The sequence below is a fragment of the Apis mellifera genome, linkage group LG10, assembly GCF_003254395.2.
Source record: "Apis mellifera strain DH4 linkage group LG10, Amel_HAv3.1, whole genome shotgun sequence".
Taxonomy (NCBI): domain Eukaryota; kingdom Metazoa; phylum Arthropoda; class Insecta; order Hymenoptera; family Apidae; genus Apis; species Apis mellifera.
The window spans coordinates 5,959,290-5,985,011 of record NC_037647.1 but is presented as its reverse complement, the minus strand read 5'-3'; the positions used below and the strand labels follow the sequence as shown (position 1 = coordinate 5,985,011).

Sequence of the window (25,722 nt, the reverse complement as noted above, 5' to 3'; positions counted from 1 at the left end):
AATAATTACTATTCTATATATATAATTAAATTTTCAATGTGTTAATATAGTAGATATATATATAAAATATACATTCTTTGTTTTGAAATTCATATGAATTATGTATACAGTATTATATAAACACATTTACATTATTATATATATATTGTTTTCAATATCTTTGTTTATCATAATATTTACATGAATATTTGCTTAAACGATCACTATATTCATCATCATGATATTTATCTTCTGCTTTATAATATACTTCAGGTGTGGATCCTACATGTCCTTGCCAATATTTTGTCCAATAAAAATCTTCTGGGTTAATATCATGTGGATGTTTTGCATTTCGAAATACATGTACACAATATATAAGACTTCCTATTAATGTTAAGAATCCAAATACAAGAAATACTATTCCCAAAATCCTAAAAAAACATCCAACATTTTTTTATATCAAAAAATAATATATATTATTAATTATATAATAAATATAATATAAATATATATAATAAATATAATTAAATATATATATAATAAATATAATTATATAATTAAATATAATTAAATATATATATAATTAAATAATATTCAAATTTATAATACTATTTTACAAAATTGGAGAAATAGTAAGAGAAAGAAATTATATAAACTTATAAACTTATAAACTTTTTTTTGAATATATACTTACCAAACTATCAATGGTTGAAAAAATTGAATGACTATAACAAAACCTAATGTAACAAGAATCAAACCAAGATTAAGAAGTAACATGAGACAGCAAATTCCTTTAGTATTTGGACAAAAAGGATTGGGTGTTGACATAGTTTCTATAATAATACCATCTTTTCTGGATGTATGAGATTTTGTAGAACCATAACTACAATGACTAGGTGCACGATGTCCTAATCTTGAACTTGGTGTTAGACTATGATGCGATATATGGCTATTGATTAAATAATAAATTTTATAATAAATATATACATATAAAACATCACACTTTATGAGTCATATTTATGACCTTATATCTGAAGTTGCTCTATATGCAGCACTTGTAACATAGATATCTGAGCCATTGTCATATATGCTACTATGTGAAGTACTTTTTCTAAGAGGATGAAGACTGTGTCTTGAAGATCCTGATAATATTGAACCACGGCTGTTATGTATATTTTGTGAATGTCTTCCTTCTTCTTTTTCATATTTTTCTGGATGATTCTTTTTCATTGATTTTACCTATAAAATTTAATTATATAATTATTATTTATTTAATTATATCTATTTAATATTATAGTATACATAATAAATAATATGAAATTTATACATATACATATTATATATTTAAAAAAATTATATTTTTATATAACAAAATATTTATATTAATATATTATTAAAAATTAATATATTAATAAAATTATAAATCTACAATTAAAATATAAAAAAATAAAATATATAAATTATATATTGCAAATATTACCATTGTAATATGATCAGCAGATACAACATATTCAGATATTGTATGATCTGATGGAGCATGATGACTATCATTTCCATCTGTTAAATATTCTTTATTTATATTATTATGATATCCTAAACATCTTGAACTATTTGTCATTATGATATTTATATTTGCACAATTTATCTAAAAAAAAAAAATCTTAAAAAATAGTTTAACATATTATTTTATTATTAATAAATAAAAATAAATACAAAATTAATTATATTAATTAAAAAAAAATATAAAAAATTAAAGAATATGTATTAGATAAGCAGTTACACAATGCTTAATAAAAAGTATTAAATATTAAAGAAAATAGAATTTGCAAAATTAAAACTTACTGAATAAATAATGAGTAATATAAAATATAAAATAATATAAATTTCAAAAAATCTTGATTTTATATTCAGATATTACGTGTAACATTACCTGTAAAAATTATTATATGATAAAAAATATTTGTTAGAAACATTTTTCAAAATTATTATATTATCATTTTTTTATTAATGTACATAAAATAATATATTAGAATAATTATTTGATGGCATTGAATGTAAACATTGAATTTTTTAAAAATGATATAATATGATGATAATAGAAGTATTTTTCTTTAAATATATAATATCTAAAATCACTTAATTGTGATAGAATTTTTTAATTGTTTGTTTCAACTCATTTGTTACGGTATTGAAATTCTAATTTAGTAACATGATGTCATTTGACAAGATCATATGCATTTTCAATCAATAATATAATGATTTAAAATGCAATTTTTATTTTTTATTTTTATTTACTCTAAATATTTTTTCATTATTTGATTTACAATTTTTGTTGATTAATATATATTTTTAAAACTTTATATCAAAATGTTCAAATTTTTATGATTCAAGAATAATTTTAATTAAGTAGATAAAATTAAAAAATTAAAATCAAATATATTTTTATTATATTAGAGAAATATATATTTTTCAAAATTTTAATATGTATATTATTTATTAAATATAATGCATTACATTGTGCAATTTTTTTTACATTACGAAAATTTTGGATAACATTAAAATTTACCTGCGCAAGCGTCATAAATCGTGTCATCTTAGAATTAAACACATATTGATAATATTCAATAATTTATTTAACATATTATATATGAAAATAAGAATTATATTTAATTAAAAAATATATATAGAAAAGCAATATATAAATTACTATATAAATTATGTACTTTAATAGATCATTTATTTAGTAAAAGTGATCTTTATAAATATCATACCTGAAGTATTCATAACAAACAAGCTTGTTAAAGATTAAAAATTTTATGTATAGAATTAAAATTTAAATTTTATATAATTATTATTTGTATAATTATAAATTTTTAGTTACATGAAAATTCTTTCGTTTCGTTAAAAAATATTGATCAAATATAATATAATATTGGTACATAGTTATATTTTAGAAATAGTATGATATTAATGATATTGTTTAATATATTATAACAAAACACTTTAATAAAAAATTTCAGTATTAAAATATATATACGAAATGATTTTAAATGATCTAATTTAAAAATCACTGATTTATTCACTTTCGATAAGTATAGATAAAATATAACTGTGCACGTTACTGTAGCTTTCACATTAGTGTGAAGATTCTGAGCGAAAGGTGTATTTATTGCAAATGAAAACACTTCGTGACGTCTTTAAAAGGCAAGGTAAAAAGCCGTCTTGTCTTTCTTCAATATTATTTTTTATTATTACAAAACATATTTTATATTTCAATTAATAAATGATTTTTTTAAGTTTTATTTTTTTTGTAAAAATTAATTATTATAAATGATATTATGGTGATAATATTTTATTATTTTATTTATTAAATAATTAGCACATATACACGTATGCATCTGTATATGCATATTTTTATTATAATTTGAATTTTTACATATTCGATTTATTATATTAAATTATTTTATTAATGATTATTTTATTAAATCATTTTTGTAAATTATAATTATTATTAACTAATATGAATTAATATTTATTAATTTATATAATTTTTTTGCATACATAAATATATATGATTATAATGTTATAAAATGATAATCAATTATTTATTTAAAAAAATATTTATATGAAATATTTATATTTTATAGATTATTAGATATCTATAAATAATATATCAAAATTTTTAGATATTTGATAATATTTTATATAACTTTAGATCTTTTGATGTTAAATTTATCATTACTATTTATAAATAAATTTCAATTATGATTTTTAAATTATAATCAGTTACATATTATATTATTTGCGCATGCGTTGAAAGTAATGTCTTATAAACTCCGCGCCAAAACTAAAATCTTTGTTTGGATTTATATATGTTACTAGATGTATGATTTGGAGTAAATTATTGGCGAATTTTTTAAATAGATAAATAATTTCTTATTAATTATAAAAATATTATAACTCTATTATTTGTACATGGAGGGTTTGAAATGTCCCAACACGGTGCTGCTTTACAAGCATATAATCAAGAACTTGTAAAGTGTAAGAAATATTTATATAACCTAAAATTTATTTATTAATAATTGATATCACTATAAAAGATTTTTATTTATTATTAATAATTTTATAACATATTTAAATATATTTAAATATAAAATTAAATTTTTATTAGTATTTATAAATTTATAGGTTATAAATTTATATATTTGAATATTATTTTGTTAACTATTAATTTTATTTAGGTTTAGAAGAAATGAAATTGAGACGTACAGAATTGCAAGCAGAAATTGAATCTCAAGAAGAAGAAAAAAATTATTTGCAAAGAGAAATAGAAAAATTATCTTATAAATTAACACGCTTAAATGATAGTTTAACTAAAAGAATAGCTGTCAGAAATGAATATGACAGAACTATTGCAGATACAGAAACAGCATATATAAAGGTATATTTTTTTACATTTTAAGGAAAAATTAGATTTATAATTTGTTATATAAATATACATATATATACAAAAATTCATTATTATAAAAATTTACATAAATTTATTACAATTGCAGATTTTGGAAAGTTCACAACTTCTATTAAATATGATCAAGAGAGAAGCTACAAATTTAGATCAAACATTACTTAAAACTAATATGGATAAACAACAAAGTCAGTAATAAATGCAAAATAAAAATTAAAATGGGAAATATTGAATTTATAAATTAAAAAAAAAAAATTTTTAATCATATATTTAAGGTCACATATATCTTATTAAGTTTGTAGCTATAATCAAAAGAAGTTATTATAACAATTTTATAATAATAAATATAAAATTGTAAATATTTTAAACATTTGCAATATAGTTTCTAAAATTTTAAAATTTTTTATTTATATAATACTATGTTTTATTTCTTTATAATCTGTAATTTTATAATTATATTTTCATTTTTCACATAAGGATGGTCTTATCAAATAATTTTTTCTTGTTAATGAAATATATGAGATAATAATTTTTATATATTATTACATATTTGTTTATATTTATATTATATATTACATAAATAATTATTGCAATAATTATTGAATTATTCAAATATTAGTGATAAATTTTATGGTGTTTATATAAAAACATAATTATTTATCACATAATAACTTATTGTATACATAAAGACTGATCTATGTATATCTATTTTCAAAGCTATTTCTAAATATATTTTATAATAAATTAATTTTATAGAAGAATATATATATTAGAGTTTATTTAATTAATTTTCCAATATTTTATAATATAATTTATATTAATATATTAATTCATTATTAATTCATTTTAAAATTTATAATATAGTTTATACATATTTAGTAGCATTAAATATTAAGTATTATTTTCACAAACGTATTTTTATTGATGACTACAATAGTAACTAATGCATAATAATAACAATAACAAGAATAATATTTTAAATCATTAATTAAAGATTATACAAATATTAAATAAATATCATAGAAAATAAAAATAAATAAAATAAGATCTTGATTCCATTATTTAATAATATTTTAAATATCACTTTAAATGTCATTTTATCATTTTAAATATCACTTTGTTACTTATTTTTTATGTATTTAAACATTTAACTCATTATTATATCATATTTAAAACATTTAATAAAAATATTTTGAATACAATTGAAAATCTAAGCATTACCAAGAGCTTTTTGTTCATTCCATACATTCAATAATTCAGTTGAATTACCATATCCATGAGAAGTTATTACATATTTATAATTAAATTTTGTATAATCTTTTTTGTAAAAATGAAATTCTTCACAATGAAAAGGTTCTATATTTGCTTTTTTTGCAACTAAGCCTAAAAAAATATCATCAAATTTGAAATGCTTAGTATAAAAACTAGTATAATACATATCTAAAAGAGCTTCTTTAGACAGTATATATGCACCAGCTGTAACATATGGTGGCCATAAATGGTATGGGTATTCACTAAGAGAAACATACCATTTAGAAGATTTATGACGGTGAGGTGAAGATATAAATACAAATCCTGCATATAATCTAATATCTTCTGGAAGTTCAAAATCAAAAATTTGTTTTTTTATTCTATTCAATATAAATTCATTTTTTAAATTATCTTCCTGAATAAATTTTAATTTTGTATTATTTTCTTTATTATAATTAATTTTTAGAGTTTTATTATAACTATCTTTTAATCCATATATAATATGATCCCTGAAAACTGTTTTTTTTAATTTTTCATAAACAAATAAATCCTTTTTATCAAGAATATGTATATTTTTTTGTGTAATTATATTATTTATTTCTCTTTTTTCATCATTACTTTTAATTTCTCTTTTATGAACATCAAATTTTTTAGGTTCTTTTAAATAATCAGGATAATTAGTCGGATTTCTTATAAATCTCAAAACATTTTTTACAGAAACATATATATCATCATCAACAAACATATAAAATTTTGAATTAGAGCAATATTTTACTAACCATTTAAAACTCATCATAGTTTTGTATGTATTATTGTAATATGATTCTATAAAATCTGCTTGTATGATATCTTTATATTTTGCAGCTTCAATTTTTACCTTTGCTTGAAGTTCATCATTATGTGGATATATACCTAACATAAAAATTGTTCTTGAAGGTACATCAAAAAATCTTTTCTCAAAACCCCAGGAATTTCTAATTGCTGATCTCCTTTCAAAATTTTCTATTGCAGATTTTACTATATACACAACGTGAAAAATTTTATGTGCAGCATCTACACATTTTTGTTGATTATTCAATAAAAATTTATATTTATATTCATTTATAGGTTCAATAGTAGGTTTTTCATTATGTCGTAATGCATTTACAAATTCATGTATATCACCTTCATATGGATAAACAAAATTTGAGTCATATGTAATTTCAAATAAATGTGTGAATGCTCCAAAAAAATCAAGCACTGTAATAAGACCAATACAAATGCAAACATACTTTAATTTGATTTTTGACATCAAACGAAGAACTGTTTCAAAACAAGGACATAATAAATAATACATCTTTATAAAATAATTTTACATAATTTTTGTTTTATAAAAATCTGTAAAATAATATTTATATTATCCTTTTATATCCTTTTTATCTTCATCCTTATATGAAAATAAAAATAAGTACTTACATAATTACATCATTATGTATATAAATTGCAAAAAAATTATTAAAATATAATTTATATATATTTAGTGTGACAAATTTATTAATATTTTAATAAAATCAATATTTTTCTCTTCCAAAATATATATAATTTCAAAGATGTATTTATATAAAATGTTTATTATTCTTTGTTTATAATATTATTCTAATAAATAAAATATTGCAAAATGCAATTTCATTTATTGCTCAAATTAGTAACTTATACACATATAAATATATTGCTTTAAATTCATTGATTTAATTTTTTATTAATGTTTATCAAACATTAGTATATAAATTTTTACATAGAAATATAACATTGTTATATTCTCTAATGTGTTTAAAATTAATATTTTATTTTATATTTTTTTCAGTTAACAGTAAATTTTTTTTTCAAATTTTGATTTGTTACCAACTATGACAAATTATTTAAATTTTCAAAATTTTATGTTTGTTTTATATTATATAATGTCGATAAAAAAAAACATAAGAATAAAGTAAGTATATCAGAATATATAATGAACGTATTTATAATAAATACAAACATTTTTTTTTGATATTAATATTAATAATTTTATAATTTATATCTTAAAAATTTGCATAAATATTTATGTATGTAATAAATGATAAGTGATGAAGACTTTATTATTTTTTTGTGCTTTAATAAAGAAATTTTAAATAATATATTAAATAAACATATGATATTATATTATATAAATATACACTGATAATGAAAATTTAATTTTTTTTTTTGTGATTTTATATAACACATTGAAGAAATGAAACATTATTATATTAAAATTTATATTTATAAAAAAATGAATGTATATTTATGTTGGTAATGAAATTTGGCGGGAAAATGAATATAAATATTAAAAATAAAAATAAATACAATATAATGTATATTATGTATGTATTTATAAATACAATGTATATTATATTCATATATTTTAATGACCGATTAATAAAAAAAATTTTAAAATAAAACGAAATATTTTTTTATATTTAATTAATAGTATTAAAATATAATTATTTTCCTGATATAAAAAATTGAATATACATGTTAATATTATAATATTATAATATAATGTATGATTTAATACATTAATATATTTATTTAAATCCAAAAAAAGTATTCTTTTTTTCCTTCCTAGTTACTAAGTAGTATTTTTTATTCATAAATTTCATGAATTTATTTTAATTATATACTATTTTTATAAGATTAATGCATTATTTTGTCATGGATACATAATATTATAATATTATAATGATTCATATTAAAGTTTTTTAAAAAAAAATTTATTTTTTCTTGTTTAAATAAATTTATTTTCGTTTCAATAAAAAACTTGATACTTTTTTTATTGCATAATTCATATTCGTTTAATAAATTATAGATTTTTTTTTATATTTTTAAAATGTATTTTTTCAATTCTTTTTATCGTAATTTTTATGTTAACTCAAAAATGAAATATCTAATAAATTTCGTTTATATTTATTTGTAGATTATTTTATCTTATTTAAATCATTTATTTTTACATTTTCATTTTTTTTTATAACAATTTCTTCAAATTCATAAACTTTGATGAATTAATCTTTTGTATCAAATTTTTTTCATATTGTTGAAAATTCTATCAAATATTTTCTGAGATTCATTTTATGAGATTTTTTTCAACTTAAATTAATAAATAACAAATAATTATTTGTTTATATTTTTCTTGCAATCAAAAAATCGCGGAATTTACATTTGAATATTATTATTTAGTTTATATCTAATTATTTATCATTTAAAAAATTGTGTATTTATAAAATTTAAAAAATTATGTATAATTTAAAAATTAATTTAATTTTTATGTTAATAAAACAAAGTAAAAATATATATTTTTATTTTATTTATTTTCAGTTACAGTTAATATAATAGTTAATATATATTCAGTTATACAGTTAATATAAATAAATATTTCATTTTAGTTTTAAATTTTAGCTTTAAATCTTTTTCATAATTATGAAATTACATTTTTATTCTTAAATATATATATTCATATTCACTTAAAATTTTTATTACCATAAATACAATTTTGTGATTAATTATATATTATTGATATTGTTTATAATTTTAATATTATTTTTGATTTATGATACTATCAGTTTTTTTTATATTAATTAACTAAAATTATTTTACATTATCAAAGAAGATAATAACTCTTGTATGAATATGTCAACTTTTATGCAATTAGCATCTCTCTAATGTTGGTAAACCTTTATTGTGAAGTCAGGTATTCACTTCAAAAGAATCGGAGCAAAGATGGACTCCTAAGAAATTTTTATACATAGCGGTCATTCGACTTTGGATTTTCTTCATTAAATTTCCTTGAAACGTTTGAGATTATTCTTATATGACCGAGTCTGCCGTGTAAACAATGATTGTACAGGAGCCAGTGCAGGTAAAGTTAACAGAGTTTGAGAAAAAGTTGCCACTGACGTGTAATTTTCTGTTCAAATGTATCCACACTTACTGATACTGACATAAGAAATTAAAATCATTTACACATATATTTATTATACAACGGATAATTGATTTTGAATTTTATATATTATTTTATAATATATTATTAATTCTGTGCAGTCATAATATTTATCAGGTTATCACAGTTCCTATTCATTTTGTATTAAATATATTTTTCTCCAAGGATTGTGTCTTTAGGATTGTTTGCTTTTACAAAATGAACATAAATAAGTGGGAATATGATTATAAATAAGTATAAGCCTTCAGAACATTTATGAATTTTTTATATTTTGGATTTAAGTTAATTAATTTTTATGAATATTAATATGTAACTTTGTATATCAATTATTAACAATAACAAATATGAGTTACACACTTTTCTGTTTGTCAAGATATGATTAAATATTTTAATTAAATATGTATATATATTATATCAATATATTGTAACATATATAATTACAGGCGGCCATATGGCATTGTTTAAATCATTATGCTTATCCAGATGCAATATTTTTAGCGGAAAGATTGTGTGCAGAAGGTAAATTTTTTAATTATTTCTTATAATATTTAATTTTTTTTTTATTTAATTTTTATACTTAATCACAATATTATATTATTATTTAAAATATTTTATAGTTGACACAGAAGAAACTTTATTTCTTTTGGCAACATGTTATTATCGATCAGGACGAATTAGACAAGCTTATGCATTACTTTCCAAAAAAGCACCAAATTCTGCACAATGCAGATTTCTTTTAGCTAAATGTTGTTATGACTTAGAGAAGTAAGTATAAAATTGATTCATTTTACCATTTTGATGTAATTATATAATTTTATATTTTAATCTCAGATATGCAGAAGCAGAAGCAGCAATAATTGGAGGATATTATAAGCAGTTAAAAAATTTAGAAGAAATAGCAACTCAGTTTGGAGAACATGCATGTTTCTCACTTCAGATTATAGCGAAGATTTATTATAAGATGATGCGTACAGCAAAAGGAAATGATGCACATAAATTGGCTTTGAAGTTAAATCCATTTCTTTGGCATTCATTTGAAGAATTATGCAATGTTGGTGAAGTAGTAGATCCTACAAAAATTTTTCAGTTAGATAAGCTAGATAATTTTGCAATGTGCCATGGTAGTACACCTCCACCTACTTATACAACTGAATCTGATCTCATTGTACCTACTAATAATTCTAATAGTACACCTACTACAAATGGTACTAATATGTAAGTATATAATTTTTAAAGCATTGTAAAGATATATTTAATATATAATATTTAATATAAATATGTTACATATATTTTATAGCACTCCTGCACAAATGACAGCAGCATCAACTATAATCAATGGTGTGGGACCTGGTATACGATTATATTCTACAGATGAAAGTCCACAAACTTTGTCTACACATTATACTAATTGTTCTTCAATATCACCAAGAGCTAAGCTTCCACGGTATCGTAGTATGTTCAATAATACAATGAGCCCTCTTACTCCAACTTTTGGCATTTTACCATTGGAAAGTAATACACCTGAACCAACAGTTTTACCTTCGCATACTACTCTTACAGAAGCTAATGATCAAAAAAGTTTAGCAAAACGAGTTAGTAGTTTAAGGGCTCATGTAGGGGTAAGATTTAAGAGTAGTAATTGTTAAATTTTTAAAAGCATATCATATAATATATTAAATTATATATAAAATATTTTAATTTATAGCAATTAATGTCAAGAAAAGAAACTCCTTTACAACAAGGAAAACCAGTATTTTCACAATCAGGAAATACGAGTAATAGCGCAAATATAGTAACAGTTACACCTACTACTCCAACACCAGCAGCACCAACATTACAAGGAACCAATGTTAGACGTTCATCAAGACTCTTCAGTCATAGCTATTCAGTCAAGGTAGATTTCTTTATTTTATTTAATTTTTCATTTTTAATTTATATTATATTATAAATGCATTTAAAAGTAATCTTTTTTTTTTTTATTAGGAAAATAATAAATCTCCAAATAGAAATAAATTTGCTACTCCAAAGTCTCCATCTCGTAAAACAAAAGCTAGACTTTCAAAAACTAATTTAAATAAAGCTAATTTTAATGAGTTAAATGAAAGAAATCGAAATGAAAAAGAAAAAACTGAAACAATTACATCAGAAAAAGCTGTATCTAGCGTAAATACATTAAATAATCAAGGTAGTACTAATATCTGTGCAGTAACACTTCAAAAACAATGTGCTGGTATGTTTTTAATATAATTTTGTTTTAGAAAAATTTTTTTTATAAATGTAATTTTTATATATAATGTATATAATATATATGTATTCTTTCAGAGGGTTTAATGTCATTATTACAAGAATTAGGATTGGCATATCAACATTTAAGTCAATTTAATTGTACTCAAGCTGTTGAAATATTAAGCGTTCTTCCAGCACAACATTATAATACAGGATGGGTATTATCTATGTTAGCTCGTGCACATTTTGAAATGATAGATTATAAGAAAGCTGCTAGGTTAGTTTTATTAAAACTATAAAATTAGAAATTAAATTAAATAGAAGATAAGAGATTTTAATTTAATATTTGTTAATAGTTATTTTGCTGAAGTGAGACAATTGGAACCTCAAAGAACTGAGCTTATGGAAATTTATAGCACAGTTTTATGGCATTTGCATGCTGAAGTACAATTGTCTACTCTTGCACAAGAACTTGTCTCTGAAGATCGTAATTCTCCAGCTGCTTGGTGTGCTACTGGAAATTTATTTTCTGCACAAACAGAACATGAAACAGCAATTAAATTCTTTCAAAGAGCAATTCAAGTATGTTTTTTTTTTTTATATTTTAATATAGATATTAATTTTTATCTTATATGTTTCATATAATAATAAATTTATACTTGAAATAAAATTTTGTTTTTCAAATATAGGTAGATCCCAATTTTCCATATGCTTATACACTACTTGGTCATGAATATGTTTTAACAGAAGAACTGGATAAGGCAATTACTGCATTTCGTAATGCTATCAGACTTGATCCTAGGCATTATAATGCATGGTAAATTTTATTAAATTATACATGAATATATATATATATATATATATATATATATATATATATATATATATGATTGTATAAGATTAATTTTAAAAATAATTTTATTGTTTTATTAAAAAAAATTTTCCTTGTTTTACAGGTTCGGTTTAGGAACAATATTTTCTAAACAAGAACAATATAGTCTAGCAGAATTGCATTTTCAACGTGCTTTACAAATTAATCCACAGAATTCGGCAATAATGTGTCACATCGGAGTTGTGCAACATGCATTAAAAAAAACTGACGAAGCTTTAAAAACTCTAAATACTGCAATTTCAAATGATCCCGATAATACATTGTGTAAATTTCACCGTGCAAGTATTAATTTTTCAATTGGTCGCCATATGGAAGCACTTAGAGAATTTGAAGAATTAAAAAATATTGTACCCAAAGAATCTCTAGTCTATTATTCAATAGGAAAAGTAAGCATTATGATTTTTGTATATTATATTATATGTCACATTTTGTATTTTCTTTTTTTATTTTTGTTTTTTTATACAGGTACATAAGAAATTGGGAAATACCGACCTTGCACTAATGTACTTTAGTTGGGCAACAGATTTAGATCCAAAGGGAGTCAACAGTCAAATTAAAGAAGCTATATTAGGTCCAGGTCAAGGAGAAGAAGAATCTCCAGCAACTCAATCAGGTAAATAATCATATTGATAATACATTGTGCAAATAATAAAAAACACAATAAAAAAATTTTTATATAAATGAAATTTTATTATAAAAAAACTTATTAATATTTTTAATATTATTATCATATTATGCCTATATATATATAGACGAGCAACAGATGCAAAATAATTCAATGGAACAAGAGATTGAAAGTAATAGAGAAGCAAATGCCGCAGGACTCGCTGCAAATGTCTCAGTTGAAGCTCATGCCGATGACAGCGACGATAGTTTATGAAGATATCCTATTGTGTGCAAGATTGCTATAAAATGAACATTATTGCGCGTCATTATTTATCTTTTGTGTTGATCGATCCGATCAATTTTTCAACTAATTTAGCTCATTGTGAATTCATATTGCGTGTATTTCGTCTGAACAGTGCTTTATTATTAGACTTTTAATATTTATATTTTTTTCTTAGTTCACTTCTTGATAGTGTTGCATCTTTTTAAGAAGCTAAAAAATAAGGTAAAAACCATTCTTTGGAGCATACTGGTTTATTTTTTCCATCTCTGAAAAAAGGTATTTAAATGATTGATATTCTCTAAGAGAGAAAAATGTACGAATGAGAGAGAAAGAGAATGCATGGAGGAAAGAATAAGTGAGTGAGTGAATGAATGAGTAAAAGAGAGTATATGTGTGTGTGTGTGTGTGTGTATGTGTGTATGTAAGGGAGAGAATCAACAATATCTATTTCATCGATTTTGTACATTACGCGTTCCACTGTATATTTTTTACGATTGCTTGTTTTACTTTTATATATATACATGTGTGTATATATATATATATATATATATATATATATATACACATATATATGTTCGAATGTTTAATCACTTTCGTCAAGGATCTACGGTTGAATATAGACTGTATCGTGTGTATGTGTGTATGCGCGCATATATGGGCGAATGTAAGCATGTCGTAATAGAAAAACGTAAATAGATAGGAAATATAATTAATTAACTGAAGAAGTATAAATGTAAATTATTATAATATTATCAATATTATTATCACCATTAGTGCTACCAATACTACTATTCATATAATTACTATTGCCAATTTAGTGATCACAAAAAAAACAATAAAAAAATATTTTTGGCCATTTTAGTGGCCATTGGACGATTGTGCAATTCTCGTCGTGAAATAATCATCGATGGATCTTCTTGAAACTGATAAAGAAAACTTTGATAAAGAATAGATAGTTTCATACATGTCATCGGGTAATAGATCTAAATTATTTTGATGATCGTAAGCGAGTCAAAATCTATTTGTACTTGCGAGTATTTATTAAAAGTCCTGAAAGTCTATGCCATATCTTTATTGATAAATATTTTATTATTGTTTTGAATAAAGTATACATTCTGATCATAAATTTTTTTCTGTATAGTTGATATATTATGATCACTTTCTGGTATATCTTAAATATACATATAATTTATTTCTCTTTTCTAATAAAACTTTTTGCTATTTTTATTGAATATTTTTATCTTATATTTATACTTTAATATGAAGATTAATATTAGAAACACATAATTAATGTTTTTGTTTATATAAAATTATTTTATTTCAAATTAGATAATTTATTATAAATTTATGTTATAGACTTTCTGGAGGCCTTGTTTAACAACCAGATTATTTAAGCGTATGCGAGAAGAATCTTTTTATCGCGATATGATACGTTCCACGACGGTATCTGGTGTTCATGTTCATAAGAAAATACATGTGCCGTGTATCAAACGCGTTAATGAGGTGTTGTTGTGTTACCAAATTCTATCTAAAAGTATGCAATTTTAATAACGAAAATGATTTATGCATATGTGCTGCATGAATAATTACACGAAAAAATGATAGCATTTTATATTGTATAGATACAAAGAAAAAAAATATTGATAGAGAAGAAAGAGGAAAAGAGAGAAAGAGATAGACAAATAATGAAAAGAATAGATGAATTGCTGACTGAAATCTGTATATATATATATATATATATGTATATATATATATATATATATATATATATATATATATATATATATATATATATATAATATATGTAAGCATACATATATGTGTGATATGACATTTTGTCCCTCTTAATTTTTGAATTTAAGCGTATCCCAATTTTTAAATCTTGCAGATTATTTATGTATATTCAGTAAGCTAGAAAAAAATCTGTATTATGTTTTTATTTTTTTTATATTTATAATTTCTGTATCAATTTAAAAACTTACAACTTTAAAGTATTATAAATTAATATACAAAGAAATAAGATTTGTTACTATTTTTATCTAAATTCTTTCTCTTTGTATTTAAAATATAGTTTTTGTATATAAAATATAAAAATTACATTCAGATAATTAACAAAATTATTTTATTTTTAATTATATATTTTAAAATTATTTTATATTAAATTAACCAAAGAGAAAATCATCTAATTTTTACAATGAAGCTGACAAATTCTATGAAGAAAATTATTTGATTACTTTCTGAACTTTTGAATTGAGATACGCTTTTTGATTTCGATTTTTATTGTGCTAATATTTTTTTTGTTTTCTTCGTATAATTTTATTTATTTATTCGTTTATTATCTTTTCATGTTTTTTTTTCACATTGGATAAAACAAAAATAACACGATTATATGAACAAATAATCGAAATTTCTTTTTTTGATTTATCCGTGACTGTCTAATATGCCATAAGTATAAATCATAATATAGAAGAGAAATTTCGATAATTTTTCGATTTTATTATGATAAAAAAAATTTTTAAAATAGAAATAAAAAATAATTGAAAAAATGGCAATTAAAGTAGTTGAATAAACTTTACTTTTTCAGTACTTTTAATAAAATAAAAAATTTTTTTTTAAATATGCTATAATTGAAAAATTGTATTATGAAATGATCTATAAATAAAATATGTTAATTCAATTCAAATTAGTTATATATAATATAATTAGTATAATTAAATCTTTCCAAATTAATTTTTTTTATATTATTATCTAATATTATTATTTAATAACTTAGTAAAAGATGATAACTTATAAAATTGATAAAAATTATTAACAATTAACGAGTCAACATTTAATAGGAAGAAAACTATATAATTACAATAAAAATAATTGTTAATGAAGTTCTAGAAAAATATATATTAATTAATAAAATATAATTATATAATAATAATTTATTTTCTTATATCAAAGAAAATTCTAAACAAATTAAAAATTTGATAGATGTGATAAATGTTATTGACAATTTATTCACAATTTATTTGTCTTTTACAATAGAAAAGTTATGGCAAAATAAGAAAGATTTTTAATGAAAAATTTTATATTCGTTATCTATGTCAATGCTCTTAGTTTTATTATATAACTTGCATATCAAGCTACAAAACATCAGTATGTAATGAAGCTGGGATTTATATATATGTCTTCGTAATTTTATAACGAAAAATTATATTGTTTGTGTTTTAATGATCATTTAATTTGTTTAGAATTTTATTATTTATTTTTTTATATATTTTTATGTGTTCATTAATTTTTAAAAATTTAACAATTGTTTTTTGACAATTTTTATGAATTTAAAATATTTTTGTACATTCGATTCTGAATTATGGAGCATGCAACTGATTATGTAGAAACTGGTGAGTATATATTTATTTACAAATTGATATTATAAATATTTTTTTTATTAAAATACGTATAAATTTATTATATATAAATTATTATTATTATTATTATATATAAATTAATGTTTGATAAAAATTAAAATTTCCATAAAATTGTAATTCTTTTCAAGTTTTTGGAAAGAAAAATGCAAATCAACTTGGAAGAATTCTTACGCACGAACATTTATCCATGTCCTTCATTGAGTTCTACGTTCAACCTCCATCTCATTTGAAACAATTTTTCGATGATAAGAAGATCGAACTTCAAACTGTTGGAATTCTAAAACAATATCCGTAAGTATAACAAATAAAATTCTGGTTTTTTTTATTTTTCTTATTTATAAATTATGTATAAATTATAAACCTTTTATTAAACTCTTTATTATTAACCCTTTTATTTCCAAATTATTTAAAAACATGAAAAATTCTTAGATAGAAATTATATTGAATAAAACCATTTCAATTTTGTCTTACAGTTATAGTAGTTCTTATAATTTAATATATAACGATCAATATACGGAAGATGCTGTTTTGGAGGATGTAAAATTATATAAAAAATTTGGTGGTGGTACTATTGTGGAAAATAGTAATTATGGCTTAAAACGCAACATTCCATTCATGAAAAAAGTTAGTGAAGCCACTGGAATTAATGTCATTGCTGGGACCGGTAAAAATTTTTGTAATTGTAATGTGAGAATATTATGTCTATTCAGAAAATTACATTTAAATTAGATTTATTTAGAAGATATTTATTTAGAATTTTGCATAAATGTGCAAAATTCCGATGAAAATAACTTCTTTGAAATTACATAATTTTTTTTTAATTATAAATTATTTTTTAAGACCAAATATTTTCTGAATCGACTTTTTTATATTGCACTCTTTTCATTTTTAATTTGTTCTTTTTTTTTTTCATTTGTGAATAAATAAAAGGTTATTATGTTAGTGCGACTCAAACTAATGAAAATTTATCAAAAGAAGAAATGTATGATGTAATTTTAAAAGAAATGACTATTGGTTGTGAAGAATCTCCTGATGTAAAGGCGGGATTTATTGGAGAAGTTGGAAGCACTTGGCCAATCACGGGTATGTAATTTATGTTAAATATATAATTTAATAAATTTTTAATCTATTTTTATAAAATAATTGATTTTATATTATCATTTACAATCTTCTAATATTTTAAGATATTTAATCCAAAGAATGAGAAGAAGTTAACTAATCGTTGCAAAATATATTTTTTCAATTTAATATTTTTATTCATTAATAATCTTGAGCATATTTAAATTAATCATATTTATCAATTATTTAAATAGCTTTCGAAAAACGGGCTATTCAAGCAACTGCGGAAGTTCAACAGCAATTAAAATGTCCCGTCAGTTTCCATCCTGGAAGAGATTCTGCAGCACCTTCTGAGATAATGAGAATCTATCAAGAAGCTGGTGGAAACGCGAGAAAAGCTATTCTCTCTCATCTCGACCGTAAGTCGTTTAATCTACTATTATTAAAAAAAAAAAAAAAATTGATTGTTATTTTCCTGTACTAACAATCGATTTTTAAATGTCTTATCTATTGAACTAGTTTTTTTATTAATTTTATATTTATAACATATTTCATTAAAAATAGAATTGTTAAAGTGTTTTATGTATTTAGTATTTTAATTTTTTACTATAATATTGAAAATATTAAAAATTTTACGAATACTGATTTATGTAAATTCTTTTATCAATTTCGATATTGCTGGTCATTGATAAACTTATAACTTTTTTTTATCAATTTTATATAAAATATCTCTTTTTCATAAAAAAATATTGATAGAATTTATGGAAAGAATTTATAATTTAATTTAATATATTTACTTTTTGATAGCATGTCCTACTTTATTTTTATTTGAGTATCTGATCTTTATCTTATATCTTATATAATATACACATCGCATATATTATTAACTTCATTTTTATTAATTTGTTTGAGCATTTAATTATTTTATTTTCATTTACATATTTGAAATAGGAACTATACTCGGTCTAGAAGAACTTTTGGAGTTTTCTGATGATGTGAAATGTTACTGCCAATTCGATCTGTTTGGAACCGAATGTTCTTTTTATCAATTAAATCCATCAATTGATATGATGTCTGACGCACAACGGATTGAACGTGTTAAATATTTTCGAGATAATAAAAAATTGGATCGCGTGCTTTTAAGTCATGACATTCATACGAAGCACAAATTGGTACGTACTATCTATATACATATTATATTAATTATTAATATGTTATTATAATAACTTAGAAATAAGTAATTATATTGTTTAAATTAATTTTATCAATTTTTTTTTATAAAAAAAAAAGATAAAATTTGGTGGACATGGATTTTCTCATATTTTAAATAATGTTGTACCAAAAATGATGCTGAAAGGTTTTATTCTTGAAGAAATCGACATGTTAACTATTCATAATCCAAAAACTTGGTTGACATCTTAATTATTTTTAATGAAATATATCATAAAATAAAATTAATTTTTATACTAAGTTAAGGGCAAAAAAAAATATATTTGTATTCATAAAAAATTACAAAATACAGCAAATAAATTTTATATCTATAAATGTTTATAATAAATTTATTGATTTTTGCTATAATACACTAACTCTTATACAATACGCAATAATTTTTTAAATTAATACAAATTGAAATTTTCAATTTCCATGCCTTAACTTTTGTTCAAAAAAATGTTTTTTAAATTGTGATATTTTCAGAAATAGTTTTTTTAATTTTTTATTTAATTTTAATAAAAATTAATAGATTTATCTATTTTATTTTACTGATTTTTTTTTGAATTAATTATTATGTATATTGATAAGGATTGTTAAAAATTAATTTTTTATCATTTTATTTAATATAAATTATGAAAAATAAAAAATACTATCATATTTATCTTTCTTATATCTTTTTAAAATATTATATTATTTTCAGAAATTGCAAAAAAAAATTGTAAAGAAATATTTATAAATATATAATAATTTATAAAAGTGTACATATATAAAATGTTTACATAGATAAAAAAACTAATTTATATGTAAAATGTATGTATGATCTCTATATATAGAGATATATAGAGCGCAATAGACAAAGAGAGTAAATAATGGGAGAAGGACAGAGATAGAATAAAAATTCGGAAATCAGCGCCATCTCTAGAGTGCCGCAAATGAAACATATAAAGAAAGGACAGAAAATAATAAGAGAAAGATAGAGATAAATAAGAATTGATCGCTAGCACCATCTCTTGAGAACGTTTAAAACATCTTTCAAAGATAAAATAGAGTAAGAATTAAAGATGAGCGCCATCTTTTGAAAAATTTTAGAAATATAATATGAAAGATCTTGATATTTCACAGATGACGCTGGCAGTATCTTTTTACTTATTTCTATCTTTCTCTCACTATTTTCTGTCCTTTTTTTTGTGTTTCATTTGCGGCACTCTGAAGATGGCGCTGATTGCTGAATTTTTATTCTATCTCTGTCCTTTTCTTACTGTTTACTCTCTTTATCTATACTTTCTATACGCTCAAGGCATATGTCTTCAATATATTTATATTCTAAAGTGTGGATATTCTCAGAAATTTATAAATTTTGTAACAAATTACTGAAATTAACAGATATTTTTATCAATTATATTTTCTATATAGAAAATAAATATATGTATATCGCTATTCATTCATTATTTCATTCAATTTTGCAACAAGATTGCAATTAAAAGTAAAAAAAAAAAATAAAAATAAGAAATGTTTGCGTTTAAAAGAAAAATTTAAATTAATATTATTTTCTGTGATAAAAAATATGTTTTAATTCCAATAATTCCATTTTTTAATAAGGGAATTAGATATTAATTATTCATGACTTTTTATCATATGATAATAATAACACGTGCAATAGATGATTCGTAATCGATATCACGATATCTTTCTCTCTGATATCTTTAGACACACTTGCGTACGAAAAGCAGATTAAACACTGCATTTAACAGTGTAAGATATAAATTACATCGAATCAAGATTGACACGTTCGTATTATTAGATTGTAGTTTAAATATAAATACATAAGCTTACCTGTGACAGAACACTCCTCGATAATATTTCGATGATTATTATGGCGATGAAATGATGCGTAATCTATTCTTATGGTGGCAACAAAATTATTCACTGGTAAAGTATTGCACTATTGTCTTTCACATGCTGAATAATCAAGAATTAATAGAGTTTGTAATAGTTATTTTTATACGATTATTGTATACGTCACTATTTTCATGTTTTATAACTGATTAACTTCGGAATCACGTAATCAAGCAACCCTCTTATTATTAAAATTGTTCTTTTATTTATCATTTTTATATTCTATATATACTTTCATATAAAATATATATCTATCGTTTTCAATATCTTCAAAAAATATTAATTGCTGTAATATTCCTGATTTTTTTATAGAACACATTCATTATATATTTATTACCTATTCAAAACTTTTATATTATTTTTAAAAATTCTAAAATCTTCAGTTCTGTCGAACAACAATTCTTTTCAATTATATTTTTAAACGTTGAATAAGATAAAAGAAAGAAAGTAGTCAATAAAAATGTGAATTTATCGTGTATTACAATGATTCGACATAAAAATATCAATAGACTCTTTTGTTCATCCTGAGATAATTTTTTGTACATATTAACGCACGGATTCACTCTTATTTTTTTTTTCTTTTTTATTTTTTTTTAATCAAATAACGTTGAAACTTTCATTGACTACCATGAACATTTTTTCGTTTTAAAATTCTGATACGTACTTACTTCAGTCTACGGGATATATACGTGGATAGGTGCTGATATACTGATATCGTATCGATATTGATACGCGACATGTACGACAAACTTAAGGTGAATACTCATTGGAAAACATGTTCGCAAAACATTGTTCACTAATAATGTTCAAAAATATTTTATAATCGATTTTACCATAAAAATTGCTCGATAACAAATTCACCAATATTTTTTGAATTTCATATTTGTCTTTTTCAAATTCCTTCAAATAAATATATTTTGTATTATCGAGTATATTTTGATGCTTAAGGCGCAAATTAATGATTAAGGATATTTATAAAAAGTGGATTTTTTAAATGTATAAAAACGATAGGTGAAGAAAAATATAAATAACATTAGAAATTTCTATAAATGGAACAGAATATTTTAATTATAAAGGATATAATATTATATTATTTGAAATAGCCAATGAGGATTTGTTTTATTAAATAAATTCAAGATTGAACTTTCTCATCTAATTTCTTTGATCGTTTCAAATTTGAAAAAAAAAAACTCTCGACATTAAGATCAAAGATATTTCAAAAATCAATATATTTCTCAAATTTTTCACTCACTTCTTTTGAATTCCCTTTTTCTTGGCGCATCCATAAATCCATTATTCATTTCCTTCACTAAATGCTTTCTTTCAATCTTTGAATAAATATTGCATTATGATGAGTCATAAAAAAGGAAAAGCTCTTCTTTTATATATGCGTCACTATGTTCTCAAAACCATGCGAATCTTGTCAAAAAAATATATTGACATACACGATATCAATTCACGAAACAATATTCACAATAAATATATATATATATATATATACACAATATCCAATTTTAATTTATTAATTGCAAATATTTTGACAAGCATACCAAAAAAGAAATTTCAATAAATATACATATTCTCTTATACAGAAATACACTTACAAACAATCCTTAAACAATTGAACATGAATAAATAGAAAAAGACGAATACCAAATTTTCAATAATCATCTTAAAAAATATGAATAAAAAAAAAAAAGAGAGAGGACCAAGCAATACATAACATGGAAGAACCAAGTGTTTACCACAGTACAGTACAGGAGAAGATGATAACGAGTTCGAAGACTCGATAATCCATGGAAAGGGGAGGGGGGAAAGACGCTGTATGATGACGACCCCTGAGGGTCGAGCATCTCGCCATTCTTCGTTTGTCAGTCGAACTTAATTATCATTGACAGAAGGGGCACGAGAGCTTCGGTGTGCTTGCTTCCGTGGAAATCGCGCGGAATATTGAGGACGAGGAGGAAGGAAGGAAATGAGCTCGAGAAAACCGAGAAGGGACTCGGACGTCCTGTTGTCCAAGTTCGGTCACAAGGAGTTGCTGTTCAAGTTCCTCGTAATCGGTGATTATGGAGTCGGTGCGTCCAGGCCGTTTTAAAAATATTTGAAAAATCTGCCGGGGGAACACGGTTTTCGACTCGTTAGTATCATTATATTCAAATACAAGTATTGAGTGAACAGTTAGGATAGGATTATATTCACCCGGGTTTTTCAAAGTGTCAAAGTGTTTGTTTGATCGTCGTGCTTTATTGTCATTGTGTGGAAATTATTATTGCCAATTGATTCGCTCGAACGCTTGTTATTGTGATTGTTAATGATATATCGTGTGTTGGGGACGATTCTTATATTGTTAGACGTTCGATCGAGACGTTTTGAAGAAAGTTTCTTTGAATAAGATTGTAAGAGAAGTCGGTGTATCCATTGCGCAATTTACTCTTGGTGTAGATTTATACATGTAGACACGAGTCATTTTTTTTTTTTTATTATTATGATAATGATGAAAGATGGGAAGTAAATATTTGGAAATTATCGCTTGTTCATTCATAAAAAAATATCGAAATATATAGGAATCCGTTCTAGTGAATGATGATTTGAGTGAGTTGATTTTAAAAACATATAAAATGAATATAAGAATTGGTAAAATAAAAAAAATGTTGATCGAGATTTATTAATGAAGTTATAAATATTTTTATTTAATATAAGGTGAAGAGAGATAGAACAAGACTTTTTTTTATCAAATAATGCAAAGGCAGACCTAATACTTAATTAGTATATTTTTAATTGATGTATAATAACGTAATAAGACGCATGATTAATGGATTTTGAAAATTGATTATTTTATTATTGTAAATAATAATATAATTTTTATGTTATACGTTTATTGTTATTTGAAATATAATAAAGAATAATAATTTTTTTATTGTTATTGTTTCAGGAAAAACAGCATTGGTTAGGAGATACACAGAAGGTAAGAAAATTATATGTAACGTATTATACTTGTAGAAAAAGTGATAAATAAGAGATATTTCGTTCAAAACATCGTATTAAAGACGAGATTACGTTGCGAGATATCTTAATAATTACGAGTGTAAAGATGAGATAATTAATTTTTTATTCTTGCAATATATTAAAAAATTAACAATTGTTCTACGCTTCACGTAGCTTTTATGTATTATTCGTAATCTTCATAATAATGTAATTTTACTTTATCATTTGTTCTTCTCTCGAAATATTTTGAAGAATACATATTTAAAAAAAAGAAAAGAAAAAGCTACAATTTTAAACATTATAATGCCATCGTGTAAAATTTCATTGAAGAATAAAATGTTATATTTTGAGAATTATGTTTTCTCAATTTAAGCCAGATGATCCCTAATTTTTTATTCATTTATGTAAGCAGCAGCAGCATAAATAATTAATATTACTTACATGAAAGCTGCTACATCTGTAATACTCTTCAATCGATAACCTTTTTCATTTTTACTCTTGACCTAATTTGTTAATTGTTGCTTTAATTAAACACAAAAGAAATACAAAAGAACAATTATACACATTCGATAATATAACGAGGGTTAACGATACTTATTATTTGCTTCTTCTCCGACTCTATAAATAAATGTTTGAGATTGTTATTGAAGTATTTATGGATTTTAAGAGGCATAAAAAGAATCTTTTCATCTTTTTTGCATTTGTTTTTAACCGGTCATATTACAAGTGATTGAATTATCAAATAATAACACAATTCAATTATATTATCCATAATGTGAAAACAACTGACATTCTGCTAAATCTTCTCAGTAATTTTATTGAATCTGATCAATTTTTTTCTCTTCTTGCAGGAAAGTTTACGTCGAATTACAAGATTACCATAGGAGCCGATTTCGCAATAAAAACGCTCGACTGGGACCCTCTTACTAAAATAAATTTACAATTGTGGTACTGTCTTTGTTTATTCTGCATGTTACAATAGAATCGTTGAAATATATCATAAATATAGGATTAAAATATTTAATATCTAATATTTTCATCCATTTTATATTACTAATATCTCTAATAAATAAATCAACATTTTTCGTATTTATTTTAGCTCTTCAAAGGTGTTCCTTAAATATATAATCCATATATAATCCAATAATAGGATTGTATTATATAATTTCTTAATAGTTCTTTTTTTATTCTTTATTTTAGCAGTGGTAATAGTTTTTGATATAATTTTCCTGTACGTTAAATATTAAATAAATCTTGCTTTAATAAGAAAAATGTTCAATATTTTCAAAAATCTTTATTATCGATCTTTCAAACTATTTTTTCTAGATTTTGTGTATAAATATATATATATAATTTCGGGATAAAATTTATAATATAATCAAATTAATTAAATGTAGTTTTATGGCACTATTTTTATACGCATCTTTATCTTTCATTACAATTAATTTTTCGTTTTTT

The 25,722-nt window shown here is 21.9% G+C and overlaps 5 protein-coding genes and 1 long non-coding RNA gene across 11 annotated transcripts; 4 read left to right on the top strand and 2 right to left on the bottom strand.

The window, feature by feature from the left end:
* Positions 1-125: 125 nt before the first annotated feature.
* Positions 126-21,503, bottom strand: LOC725577. Of its 3 annotated transcripts, XM_016914534.2 has the most exons (6): positions 21,214-21,301; positions 1,822-1,909; positions 1,460-1,624; positions 1,004-1,218; positions 674-928; positions 126-410 (listed from the first exon to the last, which is right to left on the bottom strand). In XM_016914534.2, exons 3-6 carry the CDS (start codon positions 1,595-1,597, stop codon positions 152-154), a joined length of 867 nt encoding a protein of 288 aa, XP_016770023.1. In that variant the 5' UTR covers positions 1,598-1,624; positions 1,822-1,909; positions 21,214-21,301; the 3' UTR covers positions 126-151. The 3 variants fall into 3 exon arrangements, with proteins under 3 accessions (XP_016770023.1, XP_006562931.1, XP_006562930.1); XM_006562868.3 differs by lacking the exon at positions 1,822-1,909 and having other exon boundaries at positions 21,214-21,503; XM_006562867.2 differs by lacking the exons at positions 1,822-1,909; positions 21,214-21,301 and adding an exon at positions 2,546-2,587.
* Positions 2,955-4,780, top strand: LOC725536 (Sjoegren syndrome nuclear autoantigen 1 homolog). 2 transcript variants are annotated; one of them, XM_006562866.3, is made up of 3 exons: positions 2,955-3,188; positions 4,221-4,420; positions 4,536-4,780. In XM_006562866.3, the coding sequence occupies exons 1-3, from the start codon at positions 3,155-3,157 to the stop codon at positions 4,638-4,640; spliced, it is 339 nt and encodes a 112-aa protein (XP_006562929.1). In that variant the 5' UTR covers positions 2,955-3,154; the 3' UTR covers positions 4,641-4,780. The 2 variants fall into 2 exon arrangements, with proteins under 2 accessions (XP_006562929.1, XP_001121369.1); XM_001121369.5 differs by lacking the exon at positions 2,955-3,188 and adding an exon at positions 3,793-4,020 and having other exon boundaries at positions 4,536-4,777.
* On the bottom strand, positions 5,547-7,205 carry LOC551589 (beta-1,3-galactosyltransferase brn). The gene is made up of 2 exons (XM_026443123.1): positions 7,151-7,205; positions 5,547-7,072 (listed from the first exon to the last, which is right to left on the bottom strand). The coding sequence occupies exon 2, from the start codon at positions 7,029-7,031 to the stop codon at positions 5,655-5,657; it is 1,377 nt and encodes a 458-aa protein (XP_026298908.1). The 5' UTR covers positions 7,032-7,072; positions 7,151-7,205; the 3' UTR covers positions 5,547-5,654.
* Positions 9,429-15,368, top strand: LOC409522 (cell division cycle protein 27 homolog). 2 transcript variants are annotated; one of them, XM_026443122.1, is made up of 14 exons: positions 9,429-9,605; positions 10,130-10,205; positions 10,304-10,451; positions 10,518-10,901; positions 10,984-11,305; positions 11,392-11,580; positions 11,670-11,916; positions 12,009-12,189; positions 12,269-12,494; positions 12,602-12,729; positions 12,869-13,190; positions 13,270-13,417; positions 13,557-14,667; positions 15,050-15,368. In XM_026443122.1, exons 1-13 carry the CDS (start codon positions 9,582-9,584, stop codon positions 13,682-13,684), a joined length of 2,523 nt encoding a protein of 840 aa, XP_026298907.1. In that variant the 5' UTR covers positions 9,429-9,581; the 3' UTR covers positions 13,685-14,667; positions 15,050-15,368. The 2 variants fall into 2 exon arrangements, with proteins under 2 accessions (XP_026298907.1, XP_026298906.1); XM_026443121.1 differs by having other exon boundaries at positions 13,557-14,858.
* LOC411691 (phosphotriesterase-related protein) lies at positions 16,802-25,211 on the top strand. 2 transcript variants are annotated; one of them, XM_026443124.1, is made up of 8 exons: positions 16,802-17,082; positions 17,238-17,400; positions 17,583-17,773; positions 18,040-18,192; positions 18,423-18,587; positions 19,120-19,340; positions 24,212-24,244; positions 25,116-25,211. In XM_026443124.1, the coding sequence occupies exons 1-8, from the start codon at positions 17,052-17,054 to the stop codon at positions 25,146-25,148; spliced, it is 990 nt and encodes a 329-aa protein (XP_026298909.1). In that variant the 5' UTR covers positions 16,802-17,051; the 3' UTR covers positions 25,149-25,211. The 2 variants fall into 2 exon arrangements, with proteins under 2 accessions (XP_026298909.1, XP_395159.2); XM_395159.5 differs by lacking the exons at positions 24,212-24,244; positions 25,116-25,211 and adding an exon at positions 19,459-19,726 and having other exon boundaries at positions 17,052-17,082.
* Positions 20,973-23,417, top strand: LOC107965094. Its single transcript, XR_001704586.2, has 2 exons — positions 20,973-21,309; positions 22,869-23,417. It is a non-coding gene; the product is annotated as an uncharacterized LOC107965094 (long non-coding RNA).
* Positions 25,212-25,722: the final 511 nt, after the last annotated feature.